This window comes from Lissotriton helveticus, chromosome 5_1, assembly GCF_964261635.1.
Source record: "Lissotriton helveticus chromosome 5_1, aLisHel1.1, whole genome shotgun sequence".
Classification (NCBI taxonomy): domain Eukaryota; kingdom Metazoa; phylum Chordata; class Amphibia; order Caudata; family Salamandridae; genus Lissotriton; species Lissotriton helveticus.
The window spans coordinates 226348097-226364861 of record NC_136065.1 but is presented as its reverse complement, the minus strand read 5'-3'; the positions used below and the strand labels follow the sequence as shown (position 1 = coordinate 226364861).

The 16765-nt window shown below is 43.6% G+C and overlaps 1 protein-coding gene across 1 annotated transcript in view; it reads right to left on the bottom strand.

The window, feature by feature from the left end:
- ABCA2 (ATP binding cassette subfamily A member 2) overlaps positions 1-16765 on the bottom strand; it is a 693258-nt gene that overhangs the window by 25424 nt on the left and 651069 nt on the right. The window contains exon 46 of the mRNA XM_078642051.1: positions 15425-15527. Coding sequence (XP_078498177.1) covers positions 15425-15527 — 103 coding nt within the window. The remainder of the gene's footprint in view (positions 1-15424; positions 15528-16765) is intronic.

The window sequence follows — 16765 nt, the reverse complement described above, 5'->3', positions numbered from 1 at the left end:
TGAAAGGCAGCCGATTGCTGGCGTCGGGGCCAAAACCCCCGACCCGCTAGAGGCCCCAGACGGGTCCACTGGGCCCGAAGGCGCCGCGGAGCCCGTCGGAGGAGAGAGTTTCCTCATGGCCATGAGGAAGCGCTCGATCTCCTCCGGCGTCGCGTTGAACCCAGGGACCGGAGGGTGTGGAGCTGAACGCGGCGCCTGCGACTCCGACGGAGCCGCGTGGGCGGTGTCACCCGAACTCCCGGCCGCATCGCGCGAGCGTCGGGGGGAGTCCGCAGAGCGATGACGCCTCTTTGACTTCTTGTGCTTCTTACCTGACGACGACTTCGACCCGGAGGAGTGCGGCCTACTCTCGGAGCTGTGGTGGCTCCGAGCCCGCGACCTGTCCCTCGACCTCCCGTGGGACCGAGACCTCTCGCGGCGCGGGACCGACTGCCGGAGTTCGAGACGCCTGCGGGACCACTCCCGCCTGGCTTTCGAAGAGAGGGCCCGGCAGTCGGAGCAGGCCTTGTCGTCGTGATCGACGCCTAGACAAGTTAAACACAGGTGGTGAGGATCCGTGACCGACATCGTGCGGTCGCAATCCTCGCAGTGCTTAAAGTCGGGCATCCCTACGGCACCAATCGGAGTCGAAAGACTTTGCGAAATGATCAAAAAACGATCAAAAAGTTAGTCAAAAATTGACTAGGGTTACTGCTTTTTCCAGATCAGCGCTTGCTGGCGCGGAAAAAAGAAGAACTGACGTCAGCACGCGGAGGCGGCGTCTAAGTACTCCGACGACGTCATCACGGCGCCCACGACGAACACGGAGCCGCAGACGACGCCTACCGACGCGCAAAGGTACTGCTACTCAAAAGTTTCCGGATCCAGTCTGACGCCTGGGGATATTCTAAGGTAAGGAATCTATACTAACGTGTCTCTTTCAGATGTCATTGTATAAAATGGTATGACTGCAGCATGGCGCCATTGCATAGTATAATATGGTATGGTATGCTCTGCCATTATAAAGTGTGGTGTGGCATGGTCTGTACTGCATGGTATAATATAGTATGGCCTCCATTGCATAGTATGGTAGGGTACAATATGCATTGCACAGCTTGTCGTTGTATATTCTGGTATGGCCTGTCATTGTATAGTATGGTATGGCCTGCCATTGTATATTATGGTATAGCATGATATTGTATAGTAAAGCATCTCATTGTATAGCATGGTATGGTAAGTCATTGTATACTATGGTATGGGCGGTCACTGTATAGTATGATATGGTATGGCCTCTCATTGTACAGTATCATCTTGTTTGCCATTCTATGGCATAATAAGGTCTGTTGTTGTATAGCATGGTATAGCTGGTCATTGTATGCTATGGCCTGTCACTGTATAGTACGGTATGATCTGTGATTGATTAGTATGGTTTGTTATTGTTTGGTATGGCATGGCCTGCCCCTATGTAATACGGTATGGCATGACTATGGTACAGCCTGTCATTGCATGGTATGGTATGGTCTATCTTTGCATGGTATGGTATGAGAGCTCACTGTATAATATAGTATGGTATGCTTTTCACTGTAAAGTATGGTATAGTATGATTTTGTACAGTGTAGTATGTCATTGTATACTATGGTATAGTATGATATAGCATGGCCTGTCAGTGTATATTATGGTATGCCCACCATTGTACAGTATGATATAGTGTATTAGGGTATGGTCCGCTTCATATAGCATGGTATACTATAGTGTGGTACGATACAGGATCATGGTATAGTATGATATGGCTGGTCAATGTATAGTATGATGCAGCCTGACATCGCATAGTACAGTATGGTATGTCATTGTATAGTACAGTATGATACGGCCTGTCACTGTATGGTATGGTATATCTTTGTACAGTATGGAAGTGTATGATATCATTCGGCATTCTATAGTATGGTATGATATGGCCTGTAATTGTAAAGTATAGTATGGTTTGGCCTATCATTGTAAGTATGGTATGATATGTTTCCCATTGCACAGCATGGTATTATTATGGATTGCCATTGTATGGTATGCCATTTTATAATATGGTATGGAATGGATTGTCAATGCATAGTATGGTATAGTGGGGCCTATCAGTATATGGTATGGTGTAGTAGTCTGCCATTATGCAGTACGATATGGTGTGGTCAGTCATTGTATGGTACGGTATGGCCTGCCATTGTATGGCATGGCCTGTCTGTATGGTATGGCCTGTCATTTCATAGTATGGTTTGGAAGGGTATGATATGACCTAATATTGTATGGTACAGTATGGCCTATAATTGAATTGTATGGCATGGATAGTAATTTTATAGTATGGTATGGCATAGGATTGTACAGTATGGTATGGCCATTCACTGTATGGTAAGGTATAGTATGGCCTGTCATTCTAAAGATGGTATTGTATTTTATTGTGTGGCAGAGCGGCCTTAATTTTATTGGACCTCTCTGCCGCGTTCGACACGGTTCCTCATGCCCAGTTGATCTCTAGGTTAGAGGACATTGGCATCACTGGCGCGGCTCTCGAATGGGTCAAGTCCTTTCTCACTGACCGCTCTCAACAAATCTGGCTCCCCCCTTACCATTCATCGATTAGCAGGGTGGACACTGGAGTCCCCCAAGGGTCGACTCTAAGCCCCCTGCTCTTCAATGTATACATGACCCCCCTGGTTTATCTTGCAGAGAGTCTGGGTGCAAAAATAAAGGCCTACGCCGATGACACCCAGCTTCTCTTCACGTGGGACAAGAACAACCTTGATACAAAGAGAGTCCAACTATGCTTGTCCTCAGTATTTGCCTGGCTGGCCAAGGCTGCTCTCAAATGCAATGAGGACAAGTCGGAGATTCTCCTATATGGCAAATTCCCAGTGGGATTTAAGGAATCCATCTGGCCCACAGAATTGCCGTGCCCCTCTGGAAATTGTGGAATTGCAAAGAACCTAGGGATCTGGTTTGGCGCTGATCTTTGCTTCCGAGATCAGATCTCGCGATTGGCGGGAACCTGTTATGGGACTCTTACCACTCTCCGGAAGTTTTTTCCACTTCTACCCCAGGAAGCGAAAGAAACAGTGGCCAGAGCACTCATCCTTTCGCGTCTGGACTACGCCAACGCATTATATGTGGGCGCCCCTGATTTCCTGCTTCGCAAACTTCAAGTAGTCCAGAACGCGACAGCGAGGCTTCTATTTAACATCCCCAGATGTCATAGTGTACGAAGACAACTTGTGGAACTTCATTGGCTCCCAGTTGTTCTCAGAGTGCGTTTCAAAATCCTGACACAGGCCTTTAAGGCCTTACACGGCCCATGCCCACCCTACCTCAGTGTTAGGTTTGCCTTTTACCATCCCCCGCGACAATTGAGATCTGCCTCCCTCAGACATCTGGTCACTCCCAGATTTAAGAGAGCTCGCCTCGGGGGAAAATCCATGACGGTTAGAGCCGCCCAGTTATGGAACAGCCTCCCTGACCATCTGAGACACACGACAAACCTTGCTTACTTTAAAAAACACTTAAAAACCTTTTTATTCAGGCAAGTCACGTAATCCACATGCTTTCTTTTCTTTTTCTTCTGACACTCGAATCTTCTCTCGCGCCAGGACAGTCTCGACTAGCAGTGCGCGTTATAAGAAATATATAACATAACATAACATAACATAGCATGGCTGGTCATTGTATGGTATGGTATGCTATGGCCTGTCATTGTATATTATGGTATGGCCTGTTACTGTACAGTATGGTATGGCCTGTCATTGTACAGTATGGTATGGCTTGTCATTGTAAAGTATGATATGTTATGGTTGGTCATTAGCATAGCAGGGTATGGTATGCTATCATATGAGATTCCATTTTACAGTAGGTTATGGTCAGTCACTGTACAGTATGGCATGGTCCGGCCTTTCATTGTATATTATGTTATGGCCTGTCGTTCTACAGTATGGTATGCTACGATATGGCTGTAGAAAACTGGGTTTTTGTTGCAGTATTCCCCCCACCTTTTGCCCAATATTTGATGCAGCTCTGACTGGAGTGCACTGGGTTCCTGCTAACCAGGTCCGCAGTACCAGTGCTCTCCCCCCAAAATAAGGTAACTGGTCAAATGATCCCGAATTGGCCACACCTTTAGCACCTTTGTAAGTCCCTAGTAAGTGGTACTCAGAGTACCTAGGGCATAGGTACTAAAGATGGTCCCTAAGAGCTGCAGCATATCCTGTGCCACTCTAAGGGACCCAGCACCAAACTCATGAAGACTGCCACTGCAAGCTGAGTGGCAAAGTGCTCTAAAAAGTGAAAACACAACATGGCACACACATAATATGTGCAAGTCACCCCTACAGAAGACCTTACAGCTTTAAGGCAGGGTGCATTATATTACATGTGAGGACATATCTACATAAGCAGATATATCCCTGTACTGGCCAGTTCAATTACCTACAATACAAGTGAACAGGGAAGCCACCCTAAGGTTTATACTGGTGATGGAGCAAGGATTCGCAGATTACGCGACTTGCTTGAATTCATGAACCTCGAGTAATATGTAACAAAGTAATCCAACCTGTTTGTCTTATTAATTTCCCTTTTATTCTGACATTTGGGGTATCCAAGAGATGCTTGCATATGTGTGTATTAACCTTAATAACGTTTGTCACTAAAAATGGCCGCTGCTTGGCGGGTTTTCTTCTGCGCATGCGTTAGTCACACTCACGTGACGTGACGTAACGTATTTGCAGTTCTGGTGGGAACCTTTGCGCCTGCGCAAATTACATTAATATGGCCGCTTGGTGTCCTCACATGGTGAAGCTTGCGCTGATGTTTTCGTGTTGTTATTTATTTGCACTAACCTTAATGCCAATAGTTTATATGAAATAAGGGGTATAGAGTAGCAATTCATGGTATACAGTGTAATCATTTAGTTCTGTGTTTTAATTTGTTTTCGCTTACTTTTCATGTACCGCGTTCTTGAGGGTCTGCGAGACACTCGTGAATCCATATTGAGTTACCCTTCTGCGCATGACAAGTCTTCTGTCGGTGGCATTGAAACCCAGCCAACCAAAGGTCTCAGCCAAGATGTGCCTGGGAAGATGCACCCTCACCTAGCAGAACAAGCTAAAATGTTCTGCAAATGCTACATTTGTATAAGTTTTCATTGTACTCCGTAGAGTATGTCATGGGAACCCCAAAATCAATAGGCGGTCCCAGAATATGTTAATATAGGCTTGTAGAATTGAAATGTGATTGGTGTGTTGACCTATCCTACTTGGGGACCAATCGAAATTGGGGATTCTGACACTTGCAACATTTGGGGGGGTGGTACACTGACCCGAAAACAGTATAACTAGCCTAGGTTTAGCTAGAGAAATTGTCAGACTTGTCCGAATAGCTGACCTGTCACTGACCCAACACACTCAATAGGTGACTTGATACAGAGGGCTGCAGAGCACTCTGTCCGAAATTTCCATAGACTCGAGAGGTTTTAAACCTTAAGTGCTGGCGGAGCACTTTGCTGGGGAAATCGATAAACCCAATCGGGGTTCTGGCCGATAGCTGCAGAGAGGGTGGAGCGCAGGCGTTTCTTCCAAACTGCGGGTGCTGGTCGTGCCTTGGTGGTCCTGTCCTGATCCTAATCTGGGTTTCCTGTCCTGTCCTGGGGTGTCTATTCTGCACCTGCTGTCCTGCTGATGACGGGTTTCCTTTGGGGTCCCTCCTGTTCTTAACTGACCTGTGGCCAGGGTTGGTCTTCACACCATTCTAGGTAAATATAGTGCTGAAACTCTATACTGCACCTTTCTATTTTTCTGTCTTTTGCTTCAATAAAGACATATCTTTGCACATATTGATTTTCCATGCTTTTTCGTCAACCACTGAATGAAAGCTCATACGTTATTGTCGTTATTCTAGCATGTTCCATTTTCTACCCATCCTTTGAGTACATTTCCTTTCCAGGTCATGATATACAGATGTTCTTTATTTTTACCCATCTTTAGTTGATTCAAGTAATTGCACCAGTTTATTAGTACGGTCTATTTTCACCTTACCCGTAGTTCCTCTTCATGGGGAAATATTTTACTGTGAAGTTTCTAGTATGATCTTTATTCTTCCCCGTCCTTTAGTCTGAAATTATTTGCCTAGCTGTTTCCTCATTCTCACCTTACTGTAGACTCATAAATGATCAGCTTGATATATTTCCTTTATGGATATGTACTCTTCATTATCTTGGTTATTGTTTGTTTACTTGTTATAAATCTCATGCTGTCCGAATCTGAAATCTAGATAAAATCTTTAAAACTTCCCCGGAGTCTGTGGTCTTTATGAAATACAGAAGGATATGAAGTTGGTATTGTGTTTGCTTGCCTTTTCTTCACAGCTAGCTCCCTGATTCATCGTGGTCATTAGGTACCCATGACGGTGGATTGGTAAGTCGGGTACAATAGAAATATATAGGAAGGAACTGGGTTACTGGTAGTAGGGTGTATGGTCGCCCGATTAATAAATCCTGGTGTATTGAAATATATGGGCCCGATACGTGTATGGTAAATTTTGTTGGTTGGGTGACCTGCGCGCTCTATCACTGGCACTGGTCAAAACGAGTTTCCCAGCTACATAATGGCTTCACTGAAACCTATGGTATTTGATTTCAAACACCTCATATTAATTAACTCCTCGGATTCCTGTGATGGATTTAATAATACCAAAAAATCAAGAGGGGAATGGATCACTTGTCCTGCATAACCTGGGTTAGCAATTCATTGTGTTCTGTGTCCCAATCAAAAACCCTTATTCACGTGTAACGGATGGAGTGTGGCGGTATATCTTGGTTCTCCGCCTATTAATCACGTGACAGCATCACCATGGGGTTAGTGGTTGTGCTTCCTCCACCTGGAGGTATACCCCTGGTTAGTGCAGTAGTGATCAGTGAAGTAGGGGTCATAAGTGGGTTAAAAAATACTCGTACAGCCAGTGGTCAGTTTAATAGTTCTGGATTCGAGATATTGGTTTAAGAGAAGAAAAGTAGTGCGTTCTGAGATTTTGTTATGGGTCTCCCGCACTTTAAGAGTCCTTAAAAATGGTCGAAATGTTTCAGCCCCTATTTTGCCTATGTAGGTCGGGTGGGCTTTCTTCAGGACCAGGGTGAAGGCGTAGTGAGACAGTGAGTGTCTCAAGGTGAGTTTACCCTAGGGAATACATTTTATTCTCAAGGTATTGTGGGAAAAGAGATATGCTAATCTGTTTTCATGTGAGGTCCGAAGGTACCTGTGAGCAAAAGAACAAAGGTGGAAGGGGGACACAAATATATATACATATATACAAAGGGTTTAGTTAACCTCTGAATGGTGCTTTTTAAGATACGATGCTTAGAGGTCAACAGGTTAGCAACTAGAAATGGCAATACTTAATCACAGGACCATTACTTTCTTGGCAAAATCTCTCAACCAGTTCACCAAACAGAAAACCAATAAACATGTGCTACATGTAAAGAGATCATTTGTCATGGCAACATATCTCTGCTCATTCTGCTACCAAGAGGTCATTATATCTCGTTATGTAAATAACGTCCCTTCTGATGCGTGTTGCTGGAAAAGTAGGCAAAAAGACGACTGTATTCTGGTTTTGCTGTTACTGGTGGTGTAGGGAATCTGTTAGTTTAAAAGGTTCGCGTTATTTAAATCGGTGGTTCTTCAGGTATGAATCCTACATGCTTTTGAAGCATTTATGCTTAAAAACGCGGTTGCTTTTGAAACAACTTGGCTTCATTAACCTAAGTTTAATAATACATCCACACACAGGGCACCTTAGGGATACCACCTGAAAACCTACCAACCTCTAGTGTACTGGCTCACTGGTCCTGTCCAACAAACCACCCACCACAGGTGCGTTTCTGACCCCCTGGAGGTGACAGTTCACGCTCTCGGAGGTCTGAAACAATGACTGCTCTGGTAGGTGTTGTCACCTGCTCAAAAGCCTCCACCACCTGTGATATGCAAGATTGACTTCCATCAGAAAGGAGAAATCCCACCCCCTGCCCAGGGCCCAATGGCACCCAGACAGGCTGGAAAATTAGTTAGTCAGGATGTGTGTTCACCCTTAGGCTATTATCACCCCTAAGGTGAGTTATCAGAGGTGCACACAACTAGGGAAATTCCACCATCTTGGTTTTAGGTGGATTTAGGTCCTCGGGGTCAGAGTTATGCCCACTTCCCACAGGAAGTGGTTGTATAGATGGTGTAGTCACCCTAAAGGTAGGTAGCCTATTGGCGAATACCTGAGACTCCCTATAAGGCCACTAAATGCAGTATTTAGGTGGCACCCCCTGATGCCAAGACCTAAGATTCGACGGACAAAAGACAGAATGGGCAATCTGGCAGACCAGAGAACAGAGGAGCAACAACTGACTTGGCGCAAACCCTGCCAGCCTGCTTGCTGCTCCTTACCCTCGTGGAGGAACTGACTCATCCTGCCACTGTGCAGACTCCAAGAAACCCAGAGGGATGCCAGTGCTTCGCAAATCACTAGAGAACTCCCTTGGAGTAAAGGAGTTACTCCCCTGGAGCAACAGGCACCAAGGAAGCATTGTCCGATTCACCATTCTACTGATGCTGTAGCTTCCCAGGAAGAGGTTGCAGTGTTCCCACAGATAATATCCATCCTCCCTCCAAGTGTGAGGAAGCCAAGACTGACAGGAGCCAGTCTTGGCTTGGGGTACCGAACCCCTTGCACCAACTAAGGCTTGTTGTGTCCAGCTCAGATACGAACACAGTGGAAGACCAACCTGTGTGTTGAGGGACTTCAGGGCCGAGTGGCCCAGCTGTCCTGTTTACCTCTCTTCTGCAGAACCAAGACAAAAAGAGCCTCTGAACGCCACCACCAAACACCACAAAGTACCTCTGCCCGGTGCCCGAAAGCCAGAAACTGTGGGAGGTGAGGGTACCAACAGGGTCCTGAGACCCTCAAAGGCTGAACCCACCCTTGGGTTTGCTCATACTGGACTCCCAGTCACCACTTGCAGCTTCTTTGTGCATGCCCTCTTAACTGAGAATGTCTCCCGCAGCACGAACCCGACACTTAAAAGCACCACTGCACCCGAGCCCCACAGCCCGAAGAGAAGAGGACAAATGGTGTCCTTATTTGCTAGAGCATCTTAAGGAGCGAGCCCCTGGACTGGACTGCCAGTCCCAGTTTGCAGCCTCTTTACAACCGAACCGTTACCTGTTGAAGTGAACGGAGCACCAAACACTGAAACACACCTCTGCACCCGGATGCCACGGTGTCATCCGAGGTGACCTGCTGGTGTTACTTTGGACTTTGCTTCATACTCCTCTTAAGTCCAGGAGAAGTGTTCGTAAGTCACTGACAAGTGCCCGAATGCAGTATATGTTTTTCCCAGTTGGATAACATTACCAATCCAGAAATTGCACTAAGTGTGAACTTTTGAAACATGTACAAATTCATATCTCGAAAAATTACTTACCTGATTCTGATGATCTTGGAATCTAAATTCACATTAAGCTTTTGGTATCTGATTTCTTTGAGTGTGTGTCTCGCTTACTGTCTTTGTGTGCAATAAATGTTGAGTACTACCCTCTGATAAGCCTACCAGCTCACCCACACTCCCACAAAAGAGAACATTTAGGTTATCATTTTTGCCTCTAAACAAATTGAAGTTTGCCTGGACTCTTTAAACAGTGTACCTTGCTTTGTTCCACTATATAAAGAGCCAGCTTCCTACAATGGCCTGCTATTGTATAGTATTTTACGGTCTCTTAATGCATAGTATGGTGTGGCCTGTCACGGTATGGTAGGACTATGGCATGGCCTCTCATTGTGTGGTATGGCTGGTCATTGTACACTATAGTATGGCCTGGCATGTCATTGTATAATATGGTATGAAATAGTAGGACATGGTATGACCTGTCATTATACAGTAAGGTATGTGTGGCCTGCCGTTACATAGCATTGTATGGTATGACTTGCTATTATACAGCATGGTAGGGCCTGACATTGTATGGTATGGCCTATCACCCTATAGTATAGTATGGCCTGACATTGTATATTATGGTATGGTTCAGCATTGTCTGTCATAGTATACAATTGTATGGTATGATTAGTCATTATATATTATGGTATGGCCCATCATTCTATGGTATGGATTGTCATTGTATAGTATGGTATGGGATGGGCTGTGATTGTATGGTATGATTTGGTACGGCCTATCGTTATATAGTAAGCAATGTATGCTATGGCCTGTCATTATATAGTATGGCCTGTTATTGCATGGTATGGTATGGCCGGATACTGTATATAATGGCAATAATGGGAGGGAACAGTACAGTCCGGCCTGTCATTTTATAGAATGGAATGGTATGACCAGTCAATTTATAGACTAATATGGACTGCCATTGTATAGTCTGGCATAGTATTGCCTGTCACTGTATGGTAAGGTATGGGGTTTCATTATCTAGTATGGTATGGTATGATATGTATCTTATGGTACGGACTGTCATTGTATAGTATGATATAGTACAGCCTGTCATAGTATGGTATGGCCTGTCATTGTATAGCATAGTCCACCATGCTACTGTATGGTACGTTATGGCCTGTCATTTTACAGTATGACATGGTATAGTATGTTATGCTATGGCCTGCTATTGTATAGTATGTTGGCCTGCTATTGTATAGTATGTTATCATTAGGCTGGTCATTGTATAGTACATTATCTGTGAGTTTCTACTATGGTAATATATGTATGGCCTGTCATTGTATGGTACTGTATGGCCTATCGTTGTGTAGTGTGGTATGACCTGTCATTGTACAGTATGGTATGATATTATATGGTACACTTGTCATTATATAGTATGCTATGGTATGGCTTGTCATTGTATAATATGGTATGGTCTACTACCATATAGCATGGTATAGTATGGCCTGCCATTGTGAGTTCTGGTACAGTATGGTATGCTAAGGCCTGTCATCATATAGCTATAAAATAACAGGTAGGTAAGGCAAGGCCTAACACTGTATAGAAAGTTATGGTATTACCTGACATTGTATAGAATTGGATCACCAGTCATTTTATAGTATGGTATGGCCTGTCATTGCATAGAATGGTATGGCCCAACATTGCATGGTATGGACCGTCATTGAATAGAATTGTATGGTATAGCCTGTAATGGTACAGTACAGTAATATCTGTCATTGTATAGTAAGGTATGATATGGTACGGTATTGCCTGTCATTGTATGGTATGGTGCGCCCTACCATTGTACAGAATAGTATAGTATGGCCTGTTATTGTATAGTATGGTATGGTAGTCTATCGTATGGCAAGGCTGCTCATTGTATAGTATGGCATTATATGCCTGGCATTATATATTATGGTCTGCCATTGTACAGAATGGTATAGTATGACCTGTCATTCTATGTTATGGTATGCCATTGTTTAGTGTGGTATGGTATGATATGGCCCATCATTGTAGAGTATGGCATTGTATAGTATAGTATTGTATTTTATAGTATGGTATGCTATGCATTGTATAGTATGGTATGGGCAGTCATTGCATGGTTTGGTACGGCTTATCGTTGTACAGAATGATATGGCATGGTATGGTATGGCACTGTATGGTATGCCCGTCGTTTTATATTATGGTAAGTCATTGCATACTATGGTCTGTCATTGTACATTACAATATAGTATGGCATGTCATTGTATAGTTTGGTATGTCATTGTTTAGTGTGGAATGGTATGATATGGCCCGTTACTGTAGAGTATGGCATGGCATAGTAATGTTTGGGATGTTATAGTATGTTATGCTATGACCTATCATTGTATAGTAGAGTATGGTGTGGCCTATGTGTATGGGAGACTATGGTACAGCACCGACTCCTCCATTAGGGTGGCGAAGCGTCGCCCCACTGCTGGCAGCGCAGCAAACATGAACAATAAATTGGTAATAAAACAATGTTACCATTTTTTTTCCATACTGCCGGCCAAGCTTAATCTAAAGGCGGGACGAGGCCCTTACTGATGACGGACTGCAGCAGGAAGGAGTAGTGGGCACTGCAAGTGTGCATGTTGGTTTGACCAGCCTGACATGTACACTTTAAATCTCTAAAACCCGAACTGAGTGCACAGCCGTGTGGGGAAGATGCCCAGGCTCCCAGGCCCTGAGCCAGCCCACTCCTGGGGCTTCTCTCATGCTAGTTAGTTGTATTGCCAGCATGAAAGAGTCTGGATTGGTTAGGGGAGTTTACTAGACTCTAGGAGCCTGGGTGGGAGCCATGGACCTTTGGGACCGGAGAAGAGAACCGAGGCAGTGGGTAAGTATACTTTTACAATTTTTAATTTTAATTAAATATTTCTTTTCACTCACTGACCAGCACTGTGGGAAACTTGCAACTCCAGAGCTCTCAATTGTGGCCCGTTATAAACACTGTTTGGAACGGACCATGATTGAGAGATCTGGCGTTGAGCCTAAGGGAATTATAGGCTTCTGGCAGCACCAGTCACTGGGCCAAAATATTCTCCCTTGCGCCGCCACTTTAATTCGACAGCAGACTCCTCTGCTATGGTATAGTACAGTATGACCTGTCATTGAATGGTATGATATGGCCTGTCATTGTATAGTATGGTATGGTATGTCCTGTCATAGTATAGTATGGTATGGTCCGGTATGGTATGGTTTGGCTTGTCATCATATAGTATGGAATGGCTAGTCATTGTTTATTACGGAAAGGTACGACCTGCCATTATATTGTCTGGTATGGTATGTCATAGTATGATTTGTACGGTCTGTCATTGTATAGTGTGGTATGGCCTGACATTGCATAATATGGTATGGAATGGACTGTCATTTTAAGGTATAGTTTGGCATTGTATGGTATGCTATGATATGGTCTGTCATTATATATTACGGTAGGTCACTGTATAGTATGACGTCTCCTTGTATGGTATGGCAAAGACTATCATATAGTATGGTGTGGTATGTCATGGTATACTATGGTATAGTAGGGCCTGCCTTTGTATGGTATGGCCTGTCATTATATAGTATAGCATGGAATAATTAATTAATTAATTAATTAGACTGTCATTCTATAGTACAATATGGTATATCATTGTATAGTAAAGCCTGTCATCGTATGAAATGGTATGACTATAGTGCGGTCTTGCATTGCATGGTTTAGTATGGAATTTATTTATTTTATTTATTTTATTTTTGACACTTGTAAAGCGCAACAAATACCCGCAGGCGTCTCGGCGCTAACAATTCACATACTTGAAATGGGATAGAAACTGGTAGGGGAGTAAGTCAGTCTTATTGGTCAAACAGCCATGTCTTTAAAAGTTTGCGGAACTGAAAAAGTGAGGGGGTCGTCCTGATGTTTTGAGGGAGAGTATTCCATAGTTTGGGTGCTGCCACTAAGAAGCGGCGATCACCCCAGGACACTGTTTTGGATCGTGGGATCGCTAGTTGGTTTAGGGTGGAGGAGCGAAGCTGTCTACAGGGTGTATAGGGTTTGAGTTGATCCTTAAGAAAGTGAGGTCCTTGATTGTTAAGTGCCTTGTAGACTATACATAAGGACTTAAACTTTATTCTATTTCGAATCGTCAACCAATGATGACTGGAATTACCAGTCATTGAATAGTATAGAATGGTATGTATGGTATGGCCTGTCATTGCATAATATTGTATGTCCTGTGTGTGTATAGTATTGTATATTGAGTCATTGTATAGTACTGTATGGTCAGTCATTGTATATTATAGTAAGGTTTGGTATGGCATGCCATTGTATAGAATGGTATGGTCCGTCATTGTGTAGTTGGATATGGTATGGTACGGTATTTTCTGTCATTGAACAATATGGAAAATATGGTGTGGTATGGTATAATCTGCCATTATAGGCATGGCCTGGCATGGTATAGTATGGTATGGTATGACTAAGGTAAGGGCTGCCTTTTATAGTATGGTATGGCCTGTCATTGTATGGTATTGCCTCTCATTGTATAGTATGGAAATGGCATGGATGCCTTTGTATAGTATGGCATAGAATGGTATGCCCTGTCATTGTATAGTATGGTATGGCCTGCCATTGTTTAGTATGGTATGGTTGGTCATTGTTTGGTATGATATGGTACAGCCTACCATTATACAGTATGGTGTGCTCTGTCATCATATAATATGGTATTGTCGGTTTCTGTATATTATGTTATGTTTCGGTATGGTATAGTATGGTATGTGCCATGGTATTGTATTGCCGAGCTTTGTAAATTATGGTATGATATGGCCTGTCATTGTATAGTGTTACATAGCAAGGTATAGCTTGCTTATTGTGTAGCATGGTATGGTATCGGCTGTCACTGTATAGTATGGTATACTATGCTGTGGTATGTTATGGCCTTTAATTGTACAGTATAGTATAGCCTGTCATTGTATAGTATGGTATGGTGTGCCCAATCATTGCATTGTATGGTAAGGTCTGTCATTGTTCAGCATGGTATTTCCTGTTTTGTATGGTACGACGTTATGGCCTGGGTTGTGTTTGTATGGTATGGCCTATCATTGTATGGCATGGTATGGCCTGGTTTGTGATTGTATACTATGGCCTATTGCATAGTATGGTAATAATGTTGATAACAGTAGAATGTTCTGTCTAACCCATAATCGTGCAAATGAACCAATTTAAAACACATGGTGTATTTTTGGCTAAAACATTTTAATCATGCCCAAGACAACCTATGAATCAGGAAACACAAACCACAAAGCACCTAGTTACAAACTAAACAAGTGATTACTTAATAGTGAACAGAAAAACGAGGGTGTGGAAGAAATCTAAAAAGCAAATACACTCTTAGGAACTGCTGCAACTGGAAGAAACAAATAGGCTGGGGCAGAAAGTGTAAGCAGTGGAACGACACTCTTAAAAATAAACAAAATGGAAGCAGTACTTGGTCCTTACTCCAGGGAAATAAGAAGCACATGGACAGAAAGTGAAGCCAGTACGCACTGATCGAACAAGAGTCCGCAAAAAGAGTGACAAAGAAGCCAACAAACGGTAAGCAATGGGCAGACTCCAAGCCCTCTTTAGGCTAACAAAATGTCTTGCAAGCAGTCACGCATGCACTCTCTTGAGTGGGACCTAAAAATGTAAACCTGTATAGGACTCTAATAAGACCACACTCCTGCTGAGCTATTTTCAACACACCTTGTACCAAAATTCAGGTTTTCATGGACTAAATACATAACTTGCACTTTATTATCCACTTTCATCCCAGAACATGTGATGTCCACATGCTAAGTTGTGGCAGCAATGGGCATTTCTCAGCTTACATTGGAGCACGTGATCCTGGCAAGAGGGTAAATGGCAGGAGTGGCTTGTCATTTCAAAAGAAAGGGATAATACCTGGAAACATCATTAGAATAGCTTACCTTCAGGACAGCCTCTGGGAAGTTTCTGTTGAAGAACCGAACCACCTCCTTGACGTTCAAGCTGGACTTGGTCCGTACTGTGATCATGTACCCATCCCCAAACCTGCTCGAGTGCAAAGACACAAAATGGCGCCAGTGAGATTTCAAGGAAATAACAGAAGCATCACCAGGTCAAAAGCCTTAGAGTACAGAGAGCATAAGACAGGCATAAATGCTAAGGCTTGGTTTCACTGGATGGGGATGATCAACCAATGGCGTTCACTTGTGGGCAGACAACCAGGCTGAGGCTGGAAGCATCATCTCCAGAAGACCAAAAAAATATATATATATTCATGAAAGACATCTTTGTAAGTCTCAAACCAAGCATAGAGTCAGGAATGGAAGCAGTCCAGCCACCCTATTGGTTAGAATCTTTTACATCACAAACTATTTGCATTACACGGTGTGCGTTACAGGTCACTGAGATCAGATGAGGCAACAGGATTCACTGTGCACCACTAAACAAACATGTTCCGTGGATCACAATCTAAACCTGGATGTGGCATGGGGCCAAAGCGCTCAAAAAACGTAAAGCCAGAGACTTGCAACAGCCAGTCAGAAAAAAAACTAGGCCAGTGATGAAAGCTGTCTCATTTCGAAGACAATTTGCTCTAATTCTGGCCCTGTGTGTACAATGAACACGATCACCAGGCGTGCCACTCGCAGGTGTCACTTGAAATCCAGCACCTAATTTAAAGAATGCAGACTTAATTTGAAACGGAAATCTCGCACTTGCCTGGAGTGCATAGGTACGTGACTTTGCCAGCATTGTGCGAGATCCAAAAGGCGCTTTGTTTTGGGCGGTGCTCAGCCCATAATTAAATTTACTAGCAACCAGTACACATCTGATAGTGTCCAAGGTAACCAGGAAGTACAAACAGGAAAAGTCACTATTCTAGCGTCGCACACACGGCTGTTCAGTTGTTGTAAAGAATAAGTACATTTATTCTCGGGACAAGACACAGCGAAGAGGAACTGCCAATGACGGCCTGTATAAAACAAAGAACGACCAAACCAAAAATATAAATACATAAGATTACTTAAGAATTTGGAAAAAATTGACATAAAAAAAAAAAATCAGGAGCATTAAAATGCGTAGGAATACATGCCTAGCAAAAGTTTTGTCAAATTCTCCTGCAGCAAAATATTTTTCCAAAAGGAGAAACCATGCCCCAACATTCCCACAAGTATTGGGGTTGTTCATGCCCTATTTACCCAGAATATGAATGTTCTCCTGCCTTGACGGGATACATCTCCCACAGTATTCAGGGTGGAAATGTGCCTCATAAAAGTGTATTTTCA